The 13,898-nt window shown below is 47.7% G+C and overlaps 1 protein-coding gene across 3 annotated transcripts in view; it reads right to left on the bottom strand.

Moving 5' to 3' along the window:
- Positions 1-13,898, bottom strand: part of WWOX (WW domain containing oxidoreductase) — an 886,744-nt gene that overhangs the window by 444,330 nt on the left and 428,516 nt on the right. Inside the window, exon 9 of one of the 3 annotated variants that reach the window (XM_061138080.1) lies at positions 13,267-13,689. The exons of the other annotated variants lie outside the window; for them this stretch is intronic. Coding sequence (XP_060994063.1) covers positions 13,675-13,689 — 15 coding nt within the window. The 3' untranslated portion in view covers positions 13,267-13,674. Of the gene's footprint in view, positions 1-13,266; positions 13,690-13,898 lie in introns of those variants that run through there. 3 annotated transcript variants of the gene reach the window in all.

The following is a 13,898-nucleotide window of genomic DNA, read 5'->3' as shown; positions in this document are numbered from 1 at the left end:
CCCTTATTTTATGGAAGTGTCACCACCTGGACATCAATACTGTCTTTTGGAGACACTGTCCTCTGACTTAAGTCTGAATTTACTACGGAGCCCCCTTAGGAAACCTTCTTAGGAGGTTGCCTGTCAGGAGAATTAAATGCAAACTTTTATCTCTCCTTTCTAAATCTCCTCCTTTCAATCACTAATCTCTCCAGGAAAGAACACAACCAAACAGTCCCATTAAGTAAGAGGTAGATAGGACTGATGTAAACCAGCCCCCCCCCCATCACAGCTGCCTTGAATTAATGGGCCTGCTCCTTACTCCACAAGGGCCCTTCCCCAGATGACCTTGCCAATCAGCAGATCTCCTGTTGTCTGCAATTCCCAGTGACTCCGGCCACACTCACAGAAGAAGGAATCTGCTTAAGGCATCCAACAGACTCCCCTACAAATGACTCTAGAGGCTAACTGAAATTTACTGACATACATGGATCCTAAAAATGATTTTTTTCAAAGGTAAATTACAATGTTCCAACTTTGCAAAATAGACTCTAGGTATGTTAAGAAGTGAGAGGCTGTTCTGGGCTCCGGTCGCCCTGGTCTGACTGACTCTGGGCTCCCTCTGTGCCTGATGGTGGGTGTAGGCAGTCAGGGTGAACCGGGTGACGGTGCTGGTACAAGCAAGCACCCGCATCTCTCAGGTCACAATGCAGAAGCACGAGTCACGTCTCCATGTCCACCTTGGGTCGGTTGAGGCTCTTGCCTTTGTCCTTTTTCTAACAGGGCAGCTGGTGTCGGAAATCTTGCCGGCCAGCGTGGCAGAGGGTGTGATGTGGCACACGCGATGTTCTTAAAGTTTCTGCCTCCAAGAGCGTGTCTCACTGACACATCAATTCCAGCCAGACTCCACCAGCCAAGGCGAGTCGGGGGGTGGGAAGGGACAGTCATCCCCTGTGCCCAGACGCAGGCACTGTGAGCAGCCCTACTGATGCGGCGGTGGGGAGGGAGATGCTGAGGATACGTGAGAACGCCCTGACAGGATTGCGCCCCAGGATGCGCACGTCAGGATGGGGCGTCACGAGAATTCAGCCCAGGATTCTGAAGGCCCTTGCGTCAACCGGGAAACACGCTGCCCCTGCCCGGGGCTTGCTCCTCCAGTAAGCAGACCACCTCAGAACGGTCCACGGGTCCTGGCCTCAGCAATCTTTTGTCCCCATCACGCTTACCTAACAGATGACCCTACCAATTCCCATTGGCAGCGCTTTGTCGTGTAATGAACAGGATGCAGGCTGATGAATGCGGCCACTGCACAGAAAACGTCAGTTCTTTCATTAAGCAAACCTTCCTGAGTTCATTGTATTGAACCGGGGTTTGGGCTATTAGGCTGACACATGACAGAGACAATTCTAGTCACATTGTAAGTGCCTATTCATGTCTGGCAAATTCCGCCTTACACGCACGCACACATTGAGAATCGGGCTCTTGTTGCCTGGGACTTTCTTTTTTTCCCCCCCCCCGGAGTCCATTTTCCTATTTTTAACTGCTAATTTATTAAGAAACATCCCACTTTATTTAAAGAGAGCCTCAACAAGCCTAATTCAGGGAGAACATAATGGATCCTTGGGCTGAGATTCTGTTCTGCTAGCCACCTGACTCGCCTGTTCTTCCCAGACGCACCAGTGCTGACACACCATCTTCATGTGTGAAGGGAAAGAAAAAAATAAAATATTTGCGTGTGGAGTTGTGACACCACAGGCTCTTCTGGCTGCAAGCATTTTAAGAGGAAAACATTATCTATAAGCTTAGAGCTTCCGTTAGAGGAAGGGGACAGGGCTGAAGGCATCATTCCAGGAGACAGGCCATGCATGAGCCTGCCTGATGGGGGCAGAAGTTCTCAGGATCCGAGGCCAGAAGCACAGGCGGCTCTGGCTCCAGCCAGCCCCGTCCTCCATGGGTGGTCCATCAACAACACGCAGTGGGTGCCTGCTGGGTGGCCGGCCCACGCTGGGTATCAGGATGTGGACAAGGAGGGTTCGGGTCTGCGGTCCAGCGGGAGAGAGGCCAACAGATAATTACACTCAAATGAGCTCCGTGGGATTACGGATCCTGAGCGTAACCACCCTCCTCCGTCTGTTCATTTCCACCTCGTCTAAGTCAGCATCACTGCTTTCTTAGGTCCCTGGGCTACCTCCCGACTGGTCCTTCCTCTTGCCTCCTACAGACTGCAACCACCTCTTTTTGAAAGTGTGAATCAAACCACGTTGCCCTCTTGCTTTTAAACTTCTAATGACTCCCCTCATGATTATGATAAAAGCCAGATTCCTTATGGTGGCTTCACAATCTAGCATTTTTCTCCATCTCATCGTCTATCACTTGGCTCCAACTACAGTAGGTGTTCTCTGTCCCTTGAACAGGGCAAGCATAATTGTACCCCAGGACCTTTGCACTTGCCAAGCTTCTGATTTGGATTCTCTGTCGTAAGTTGTCTGCATGGCTATCACCATTCAGGATTTGGTTGAAATATCATCTTCCTCAAAAGCCATCTCTGACCACATACACAATCACTATCAACTTCCTTCTCTTCCTTCATTTCCATGTAAAACAATCTAATGTATTTGTTTCCCCCTATAGCTTAAAGGTAAGCTCCAGGAGCAATGAGATTTTCTCTAATTTAACCTAGCATCTCCGGATTCTGCAACAGTGCCTGATTCCTAGTTTTGCAGTAGCAAAAACGAAACATGGATAATAAAAATAAGAGGCGGTGTTACTCTTAGAGCAATGATCCGTACTTACATACCCCTCATTCTGGGAGATCTTTACCTGCACTATCTCATCGAGTCCTCCCAACAACAGGAAATCACTTCTGGTCTGCAATTTTCCAATCTCCTGTCTGCAGATTAAATTCTGACCAAGATTTTCAGTGACTGCTGGTGACCTTGCCTTGACCCTGACAAGGACATTAGTCTACATGCAGACAGCAGGTGGTTCTAAGATCTGGCCTTGGCTGCACCAGCCTCCCTTACATGCCGGACGATCCATCGTCCGAGCAGCATCTTTCCGTGCTTCTAGTGTGTGTGGGTGTCAGAGGCTCAGTCGTGTCTGACTCTGCGACCCCAGGACTGTAGCCCGCCAGGCTCCTCTGTCCATGGAATCCTCCAGGCAAGAATACTGGAGTGGGCAGTTATTCCCTTCTCCAGGGGATCTTCCAACCCAGGGATAGAACCCGAGTCCTGCACTGCAGGCAGATTCTTCACCATCTGGGAGAAGCACCCCGTTCTTGTATGTCGGAAACCCTGAAGCCAGGACGTCAGTTACTAAGGATTAGAAGAGCACTCTGGTCCAGAAACAATCTGTGCTGACCCTTCCTGAAGCTTTCCCTCAAACAGCCCAGACACAAGGCTCCCACCCGCTCCCCACCCTCTGCCACCTGTCTCTTTCAAGAGAGATTTATTACAGCGCTGTCAACACAATCCTACCTTTACGGAAAAAGATAAAAATAAGAAACACCTTACAAGAAGACGCCGTGGAGAAAGCTAAATCATAAATGTTTGATAAGGAATGGTCAAATCCAGACAAATCACTGTTCAATCCCACTTTGTATTAAGCAGATAAAGTCATACAGAAAATCAATATGATGTATTGAAACGGGAGGGGAAAAAAAAATGCCAAGCTTGGGGACTGGGCTACACAGTGCTAGGAAGCAGTTGCTTCATAAGAGTTTGCTTATAATATGATGACCACATAAATTTTAAAAAATGGGGTGCTGATTACTGACTTGCTGGCCTGTCATTCGTGACCCAGTCCTCTCTTCTGCTTCTCCTGCTGCTGCTGGAGGCAATTCCTGGGGTGACTCACGTGTTCTCAGGGGAGGCGGCAGAGAGGAAACTGGTGCCACTGTTCGAAGAGACACTGTGGCACTTCCTATGGAACCCACCAGGTCAGAGATGCTCACATCCCATGTTCCAGTGCATCTGCTTCTGGAGAGTCGCCCTTGTGATGCGAAATGCACACGCAGGCGTGCTCATCACCAACTTGTGTTGAAAAGCAAAACAGACTCAACCTACGTGTGTCGAGAGAGGAGTGGATGAGGGAATGACAGGCCACCATACGGCAGACCATTATGCGGTCACGGCACGCCGGGCGGCCAAGCTCCCTGTGCAGGGAACCAAATGATCCCTAAGATGTCACCACATACAAACAGCAAGGTAATAAGCAGCCGTATTCAGTGGTCTTGGCTGCATGAACTTTTTAAAAAGCTACGTATCTATGGGCTTCCCTGGTGGCTCAGGCAAGAAAAAACCTGCTTGCAATGCAGGAGACCCACACTCGATCCCTGGATTGGGAAGATCCCCTGGAGAAGGGAATGGCTACCCACTCTAGTATTCTGTACACATACCTATATCTGTACACAAATCAATATCAAATATATATCTCTCTCTCTACACACACACACACACACACACACACATATAGCACACATATTTGTATCTGATGGTAAACATGTAGGAAGTTTCTGGAAGAATCCACAGCATACATTTAACAGGTGGTTTCTTTTGGAGAGAGATTAGGGGATGAGGGACAAAGGAAAACTTTGTTTTTAAAACATTATCAAAGGGTTTGAAATTCCACCATGAGCTTCTATTGCTTTTACTGTTTATTTCCCCCGAGTGGAGTGGCAAGCGGCAATAAAAACAAAGCAATAGGAAATGCTTTCCCAAGATTTGGAAAGCCTGGTTGTTTTTGTGAGTTATCTGACAGAAGACACGGGGAGCTCTGGGTGTTCTTCACTAAGTCTCCAGCCTGGGACCTCTCGCGTCAGAAACCGAGGAGTCCATCTGGAGCCGCCTCCTGCGCTGAGGGGCCTCCTCCACCTCCAGGGAGAACATCAGTGTCTCTGACTTCCTTCTGTTTCCCCCAAGCCAACCCCAAACCTCCTCAAATAAATGGAAGGGGTTTCTGCTAGAGATGTGGGACCTCCTTGTGCAGCAGTGCATGTTAAGAGGCTGGCTTGTGGTGGCCAAGCTACTTTCAATACTTTCTCTGTAAGGTAATAACCTCCCTCCTGCTGACGGCATCATTTTATATAACCTGTAATTAAATAACAACAAGAAAAAAGAAGCAGCGGAGTATACAAAAGTCAACAGATGGGGGAAAGGGCCTTCGAAACAGAAGATAATAAAGCTTGCTAAAAAGAGTAAACGCTGGCACAGAGATCAACAACTCCCACGTCACCACAGAGAATGATGCGCTTGCTTTGAGGTGAAACAATAGGAGATGAAGGTCAATTAATGCTGTACCGATGAGCCTAAAATGAGGCGATTGTATTGCAAGCACAAATGGTGCGTTGAGTTCCTGCTGGGGAAGGCCCTGGGGAGGAGAAGGCAGCTGAGGAAAGGGAGCTGGAGGCCTGGTGGTTTGCTCTCTTGAAATAAACATCTGAGAAGAGTCAGGCTGTATATCTAAATAAGCAGAGAGACTTAAGACAAATGAAAATACTTCTCCCAATTTATCTTTGACATGGTGCTTTCCATCTTCATACAGGCAAAGATCAGATCAGTGTGATTTTTTCAGATGCTTTTGGGTGCTGGGGAACTAGGAGAAAAGATCCCTTTAGACAAATAAACAGAATTCTTCTGCCCAATCTTCTGGAGCAAGAGATGCGTAATTGTACTCAAGAACAATATGATAATTGCTTGGATTGTGGTTTGAATCCTTAGCTCTGCCACTTGCTCATCTGCACTTTAAGTGATCCGGTCACCTCTCTGCACCATGCAGAGGCTGAGTGCGCTTGCGCTTGGTTAAACAGCATTTCCACAGAAGTTAAGTCCACCTGGAACCTCAGACTATATCTGCAAGTACTGTCTTTGCAGATAGTTAAAATGAGGTCATACTGGATTCTGGTGGGGCTAAATCCAATGACTGGTGTCCTCTTGAGAAGACACACAGATTCAGAGGGAAGAAGGTGGTGAGAGGTCAGAAAGACAGAACAGAGTTATGCTAACACCAGACCAGGAACATCACTCCTGTGAGGATTAAATTCCCGATCACGTGCCAAGTGTTTACAGTAGGGCTTGGCACATAGTAAATATTACCGAGGTCGAGGTTCATATCATTTTTTGGTTTTGTCAACACTTTCCTTTGTTCTATAAGAATATAAAAACTTTCCTTTGGATAAAAAACAAACAAACAAAACCATCAAAATTCTTAGAGAAGAGTATGAAGCATGGGTTCTCAACGAGGGGTGATTCTGCGGCCTGGCCAAGGGATATCTGAGACTGTCCACAGAAATTTTTGGCTTTGCAGGACTTGGGAGGGAGGTGGGGTCGTCTAGTGAGTAGAGATCTGGGTTGCTGGTAAAGATCCCGCAAAGCACAAGAAGGCCTCCGTGGCAGAGAGTTACCGGGACCAACAGTCACTACTGCGAGGCTGAGACACTCTGGTACCAGGTGAACACCAAGGCCACCTGGCCCTTGAGTCCTGCCTCCTGAGAGTGACCAGCACTACACGATTCCTCCTCGCGAGAATGATCACCACCACCATCCACCCTCCCCACAAAAGCCAAACGGAGCAAGTCGTACCAGTAAAAGGCACCAGCAACAAACCAAGACTCAAGCCCTTCTCTGCTCTGCCTCCCAGGCTACAGAAGGCAAGGCGACCCCTGTATCCTCCGGGAATCACGGGCTGGGAAAAGCAGGCGGGGCCCACGGCCCGCCCCCGGGGAGGAAGGACGGGAAGGCCCCGGCCAAGGAGAACGGTGAGCGGAGCTGGGGTGGTGGTGACGGGGATGACGGAAGGGCAGGTCCGAGGCACCGGGTGACGCAGCTCAGTGACGGCAGGGCGTGGGGGGCGGGGTGAGGGAAGCCAGCATATCCGTCTGGGGTCTGGACCGTGCGGGTGGACGAGGCGAGGTGTCCCTCGCACAGTCAGAAAGCACCACGGGAGGCCTGATGATCTGCTGATTAAGCGCACAAGTGAGCCCAAAGGGGACACCTATGCTCATCGAACAAGTCTGCAGGCCCCGACATCCCGGGGCCGCGGGTGACCGTGACTGCCACACTGGCCGCTGCAGCAGGCGGCGTCCGCATCCTCTCTCTGCGTGTCCTCCTGCTGCCCGCGGAGCATGTCAGTCTTCACGAGACGGTATGAATCTGCTGAAGGCGCCCAGCCTCTGGCTTCTGAAGAAGCCACGTGGAGGGAGGGTGAAAAAGACACATGGGGATGCGCCCTGTGGATGTGCGTCCCGAGAGGTGACAGAGAGAGGAAACACGTGTCAGGGTCGGGCCTGTGACGGCCCACCGCGAAGGCCTGATCACGTGATGCTCACGGGCTGCTGGACGACGGGGTGGGAGGGGGTACGAAGAGGGGGCCCTGGGTTGAACACACACCCGGGTGTTCAGGCACACACAGGCGTGTGCTCACGTGAAAAGCAGCAGCGGGACCGTCACTCTCCTTCTCAAGCTGGTAATTCTGCTCCTCGCACTGATGAAGCCGATCAGGATTAAGGAAGAATAAGCCAGGACTTCCTCCCAAACCTGCCGCTGGCATTGAACAGACGTCTGCCTTGATGTTGGTTTTGTTTTCCCCCGGCAAATCAAGGCGTCTCCCCAGGGCTGCGCGCCATGAAGTTTTCAAGATGAGCAAAGATAACCATATTCCAAATCAGAGCGGGTGGGATCCTGAGTGGGGGAACACGGACGGCCCACGGGGTCCCTGAAAAACTGAGCCCAGTTCACCTAAATCCAGTCTAACCTCTAAATCAGGCTTCAGATCACAGATCTGTTTACTTTCATTTGGTGATAATTGTTCACAGCAGAACATATCAGAAAATTCTATAAAAGGAACCACAGCCAGGAAATAGTAAATAATTAATCACCCTCCCTCCCAGCCTCTTGCATCTCTGTTGATATAAATGACCGTATAATTCCAAACCCAATTATCACTACTTAGCCGTTCCATTTTGTAGTTAAAATCCCACAAAATTAAAGTGCATCAATTGTTAATGGTAATAGACCAGACAAGGGATTAAAGATTATTTTAATGTTTATTTCCTGTCAAGAGATCTTCTGGCAGGAAACACTGCAGACAAAAGGCGGTACACTCAGATGAGATTCATATATTTAAATCTTCTAACTTCTGAAAACATTATGGATATAATTACTTGTTTAATTTACTTGTTCCCTCAAGATATGGGCTGGGGAGATCAAGCCAACTTTATTATATCAAGTTCTCAGAAAAGAAAGGCAAGCTCTGGAGCATCTAATAAGCTGGTTTACCCTCAATAATCACATCAGATTTGGAGCCTGAGTCCCTGGGCTCTGGGTGCTGCTGACAGAGGGGAGAGGTAGAAGCTCGGGGTGAAGGGACTGGGTCCCAGGTCAACTCTCGCGCCTGCAACCAGAGGCCTGAGTGGCCACAGGCCTTGCAGCTTCCCCAAGCCTCAGTTTTGCCTTGTTAACAGACGGTTGATGAGGACAGCAGTGCACGCTGGACAGAGGTGCCAGAAGGCTGGGAGGCAGCTGCGTGAGGCCAAAGCGACACCAACCCAAAACACAGGCCCAGCACCCCGGAGCGCGTGCCACTGCTCGCAAGGTCGCCCAGCTGAGCCGCAGACGCTCAGTCAATCTTTCCAGGTCATCACCGAGACGGACAAGTGCGCACGTGCTCACACACACACGGGGACACATCAGAAAACACAATCGCAACATCCAGGGGTCCTCTAACACAATCTGAGAGATACTGGTCTATTTCCAGAAATGCAGATGATGGCAAAAGTAAGTTCCATCCCACTGTCCAATCACTTTACTCAGGATGTAGGCTGAGAGAGATTAAGAAGTTCAAAGGCAATAAACAAATGGGGAGGAGGAATGGGCAAATAGAAAGATTGTTTGATAAGACAAAAAAAATAACTGCTCTCCTAAAATTACTATTTAGACCCTGGAGAAAGACTCTAGAATATAAAATATGTGACTACATTTATATATAAATAAGAGAGAGGGAGGAACCAGGGGGCAGGATGGTTGGATGGACTGACAGACAAAAACAAGAATTGCTCACCTAAAATTACTATTTAAATCCTAGAAAAGTCAGAATCTAGATAGAACTTGAGCCCCTCTTCCCAAAGCAGAGTTAATTGTTTTACCTGTTGATTTCTGCCACCTTCATTTGAATATAAAAACCATGATGGAAGAGTTACCTGTGTGTTCACTGCCATATTGCTAGAACATAAAATAGAGCCTGGCACATAGTAGGTGCTCGATAAATATCACCAGAGTGGACCATGACAGGGACAGTAACTGTATGATCATTCTGTGTCTCCAAAGGAATTCCCACCTCGGATTCTCATGTCCGTATATTAACTCGGTTTACTACTAACAGCAAGGGGCTTGGAAACAAGACGGGCTGAGAAGCCCTGCCCGAACCACACACCCAGACACAGGGTCAGAGCTAGTCTGAAATCATACTTGCTGACTCTGCACCCCGGGCTCATTCCGTGACGTCACTCTGGCCTTTGGAGAGTGTCCGTCCACCTGAGGAGGAGGGAAGGCACTTTGCTTAAGAAACAAAGAGATGACGTACAAGGAAGTTTCTGCAACAGTTTGGGTTCCCAAAGAGCGTGTGACCTAGGGCTTAGGCTAATCAGTGGAAGTGAAAGCATACTGGGGAAGTCAGCCATCATAACTGCTATGCCTACAGATGAAACACACAAGGCAGGAGGAAATAATAAACAGGAGTTCTTATCTTTTAAAGTACACTGCCCATTTCATGTTTGATGTAAGTCAAATCATTATGCTGGACAACCACAAGCTTACAAGGCCCTGTCAATTATATCTCAATAAAACTGGGAGAAGAAAATTTTTAAAAGATTATATATATATATATATATATATATATATATAAATTTATGAAAAACAAAAATACAGTGTTCATAATGAGAACCTACTGTTTAGCACAGGGAACTCTACTCAATGTTCTGTGGTGACCGAAACGGGAAGAAAATCCATTTATGTATGGATATACGTATCTGTATATGGGATATGTATATGTATATGGGACATATGTATATGTATGGCTGATTCACTTTGCTATACAGTAGAAAATAACAACATTGTAAATTAACTATACTCTAATAAAAATTAAAAAAAATACAGTGTTCAAACTATAAAAAGGCTAACCAACAATAGAAAAATGGTTAAACAAAATAAAATTCATTCATATGGTACACTCTTACTAAATCAAGAATTTTTCTAAGCAATGTTTGGTGACATGAGAAATTATTGTTTAAGAAAAAGAAAATATATAGAAAAAATATAAAGTTTAAATTTTTAAACTTTTTAAAAGCTTAAACTCAAATTTGTTTTCAAAAAAGTCATCATGCAGAGGAGAGAAAAAACCAACAAAATATTAAGAGCAATCATCTTAGGGAAACGGAGTTAACAGAACATTTTCATTTTCTTCTGCCTAAGTGCCTAAAATTATTTTTTCCTCCTTCTACCATGTGTACTATTGACTACATATTCAAAAAATAAATAAATAAAGTTTTTCAAAGTAACACATGACTCTTGATAGGAGAGAGAGAGGGAAAAAAAAGTTCAATCAGACCTTATGCCTGGGTCCAGTCAAAGAATTTACTTAGCTCACGAGTTAACAAAGGTTAAGAAATTCACGGTCTAATACATGGTCTGATTCACGGTCTAATACATATACAAAAGAAACATGTGCCTATCTACCAACTCTGTTTTCATTGCAGAAAAGTAAGAATCTAAAATGAAAAGGGACGTGGCATCTTGTCCCCAGCACCTGTTTCTTGAGCGTGATGAACCTTGAGCCCTGGAGCGAGGTGGGGGCTGGGAGTCCTGGCGCTCGTGGCTGGGAGCAGACCCCAGGAGCAGCTGTCTCACAGGGACTTGCAGGGAGACCTCGGCCAGGCTAAGAGATGGCTGTCCTTGGGCCCAGAGAGGAGGGTGAGCTGCTGACGGTCTGCGCGATTCATCACAGCTTCCTGTACAGCCCCGTGGAGCATCCGTGATTGCAGTTGGCAATCATGAGACACAGCTTCCAAACATGCTCTAAGTAACTCAGAGCCTTGCTCTCAAGTTGCCTTCTGGACCTGGCTTATCGTGAGGGGCTTGGAGGTGTTTCCTTTAAAACAGTCCCAGGAAAGCCAGCCATACATTCACTGGATACCTGATCTCCACAGGAAATAATCATCACAAGAAAGCGAAGGACAAGGGACTTTCCTGGCGGTGCAGTGGATAAGAATCCTCCTGCCAACACAGGGGACGTGGGTTCCACCCCTGGCCCGGGAGGATCCCACACGCCACGGGCCAAGGAAGCCTGTGGCCCACCCCTACCGCACCATGCACTAGAGCCCGTAAGCTGCAGCTACTGACGTCCTTGCACCCTACAGTCTGTGCTCAACAGCAAGAGATGCCACCGAAACGAGAAGCCCACACACAGCAAGGAAGAGCAGCCCCCACTCACCACCAGAGAAAGCCTGTGCAAAGCAATGAAGACCCAGTGCAACCAAAAATAAACAAATTTAAAAAGAAAAAGAAAAGGAATAAAGTAACTGATGACGCTGACCATCTCTGTGCCTGGCATTCCGCCGGCCATCTCCCCTGCACGACATCTAACTCCATCAGGTACAGTAAATAAGGCTTCCCATTTTAAAGGTGATAAGACTAAGGCTCACAAAGAGTAAGGTTGGTTATGATTCCCACCACTGTGGAATAACCCAGATTCATACTCAAGGGGGCCTGATTCCAGAACTCACTGCCCACCTGAACCAGTGGCAGAGGGGAAGGCCGGATGCGGCCTGGGGAGGTGAGCTGGGTCTCTGCAGGTGGCTGAACAGCGGGTCTTGGGTGGGAAAAAGAAGGAATCACCCAGCAGGTACCAGGTAAAGACAAGACTCGAGCCCTGGGCCTTGGACGAGCACAAAGGGTGCCAGCTGGCGTCCCTCCAGCCCATCTCTGATACCCTCTTAACAATCTGCTCACACTTCCAGGGACCCGCATGGCTTCCCACCTCCAGGGGACTTGTTCTCCTGCCAGAGTGAGACACTGAATAGCTGCCTGTATTCAACCTGACATCCACAGATATTTAAGAGTCTAATTCGATCGTTACATCTTTTCTGTAGACACAAAGGAACTGCAGGCTTCCGGCACCTCGGGGCTCCCTCTCACATTTACCGTCCTTGTTTAGGCGTGCTGGGGATGGATACACACGAAACAGGGCCATTTAACTAAAGATGCTGTATAATGGTGCTACTTCGGTGCCTGACAACGTAGGAAACCTTGGTGGATCCTAATACCAGCCAAGAGATGCCGGCCACCGGGGCTTGGGTGGGGGTCCAACTTGCTCATGAATACGGCAGCTGAACAGATGGTCAATGGCTCCAGCAGCCAAGGGGCTATCAACTGAGCTCGGAAAAGCCAAATTCCCGTCAGTGCCAGGCTTAGGAGACGCTCCATTAAGGAGATTCACGTTGTTCCAAGAGTTAAGGATATAAACCCAACAGCCAGCCCACGTCCCCCCGCCCCCTTTTCACTGGAAGCCTTGTCATGTAGGTGATGGTATAAGCTCTGAAATTTTCTGTGTGCCTCAGATGGCTGGCTCGCAGAAATGCACCTTTGCAGGCCAGGTGAGATTTGTGGGACGGGCGAGATGCGACATGGAAACCCATTCCCTAACCTTTCACCAGGCCTGAAATTTACTGTGAATGGAACTCCTAAAAGTCCATGTTGGCCTCTGATTTAACTACTAAATCAGGTTCCCTGAGAACACCTCTATTATAATAAATACATCACTGTGACAACATATGCTAATTGCACAACCTCAGAGACTACCGTGGACAACCTACATGTGAGGAATGTACTGAAGGTGGCTGTCCTTGGATCCACACCACTGGGGCTCTAGGACTGGGCTGAGGCACTGGGAGAACATTAAACATCTTACCAGCAGGCTGCCATTGTGGCCGGCTCCCATTGTGGTGGACGACAGCGGTAACAGAGTACCAGGACCCTAATTTCACACAGGTGACAAAACTGAAATCTGTGCTCACTTGGGACACAGTGAGTGTCCAAGTGTGGGTGGTGTCTCCAGCTTATGGAATTTAAGGGGGAAGTTATCTGTAAATGTACAGAAATGCGTATGCTTTTCTGAAAGACAAAATACTACTCAGTCATAAGAAAGATGAAATAATGCCATTTGCAGCAACATGAATGGACCTAGAGATGATCATACCAAGTCAGACAAAGACAAATACCATATGATATCACTGATACGTGGAATCTAATTTTTTTTTAATTATACAAATGAACTTATTTACAAAACAGAAACAGAGTTGCAGATGTTGACAAATAAACTTATGCTTACCAAAGAGGAAAGGTGGGGGGAGGGGCGGGATGAGTTGGGAGCTGGAGATGAACACGCACCACGATGCATGTGCTCAGTCGCCGAGTCGTGTCCCAGTCTTTGTGACCCCATGGACTGTAGCTCACCAGGCTCCTCTGTCCGTGGGAGTCTCCAGGCAAGAATACTGGAGTGAGTTGCTGTTCCCTTCTCCAGGGGATCTTCCCAGCCCAGGGACCGAACCTGAGTCTCCTGCATTCTCTACCACTGAGCCGCCTGGGAACAACCAGCAAGGACCTACCGTACAGTGCAGGGAACTCGAGTCAATGTTCTGTGATAACTTTATGAGAAAAGTGTCTGAAAAACAATAAACAGATGTGTATGTATGACTGAGTCATCTTCTGTACACCTGAAACACACAACATTGTGGACCAGCTAAAAGCCAATAAAATTCAAAAAATAAAGAGCACTACGAAGATATACACACCTTTTCATCTCCAAGCTATGCCTTAAATAAACTAAAGAAACACTGTGGTCACTTTATGTAGTGACACATTAAGAGGGGG

This window comes from Dama dama, chromosome 4 (genome assembly GCF_033118175.1).
Source record: "Dama dama isolate Ldn47 chromosome 4, ASM3311817v1, whole genome shotgun sequence".
Classification (NCBI taxonomy): domain Eukaryota; kingdom Metazoa; phylum Chordata; class Mammalia; order Artiodactyla; family Cervidae; genus Dama; species Dama dama.
The sequence above is the reverse complement of the archived record's forward strand: the minus strand, read 5'-3'. Positions and strand labels throughout refer to the sequence as shown.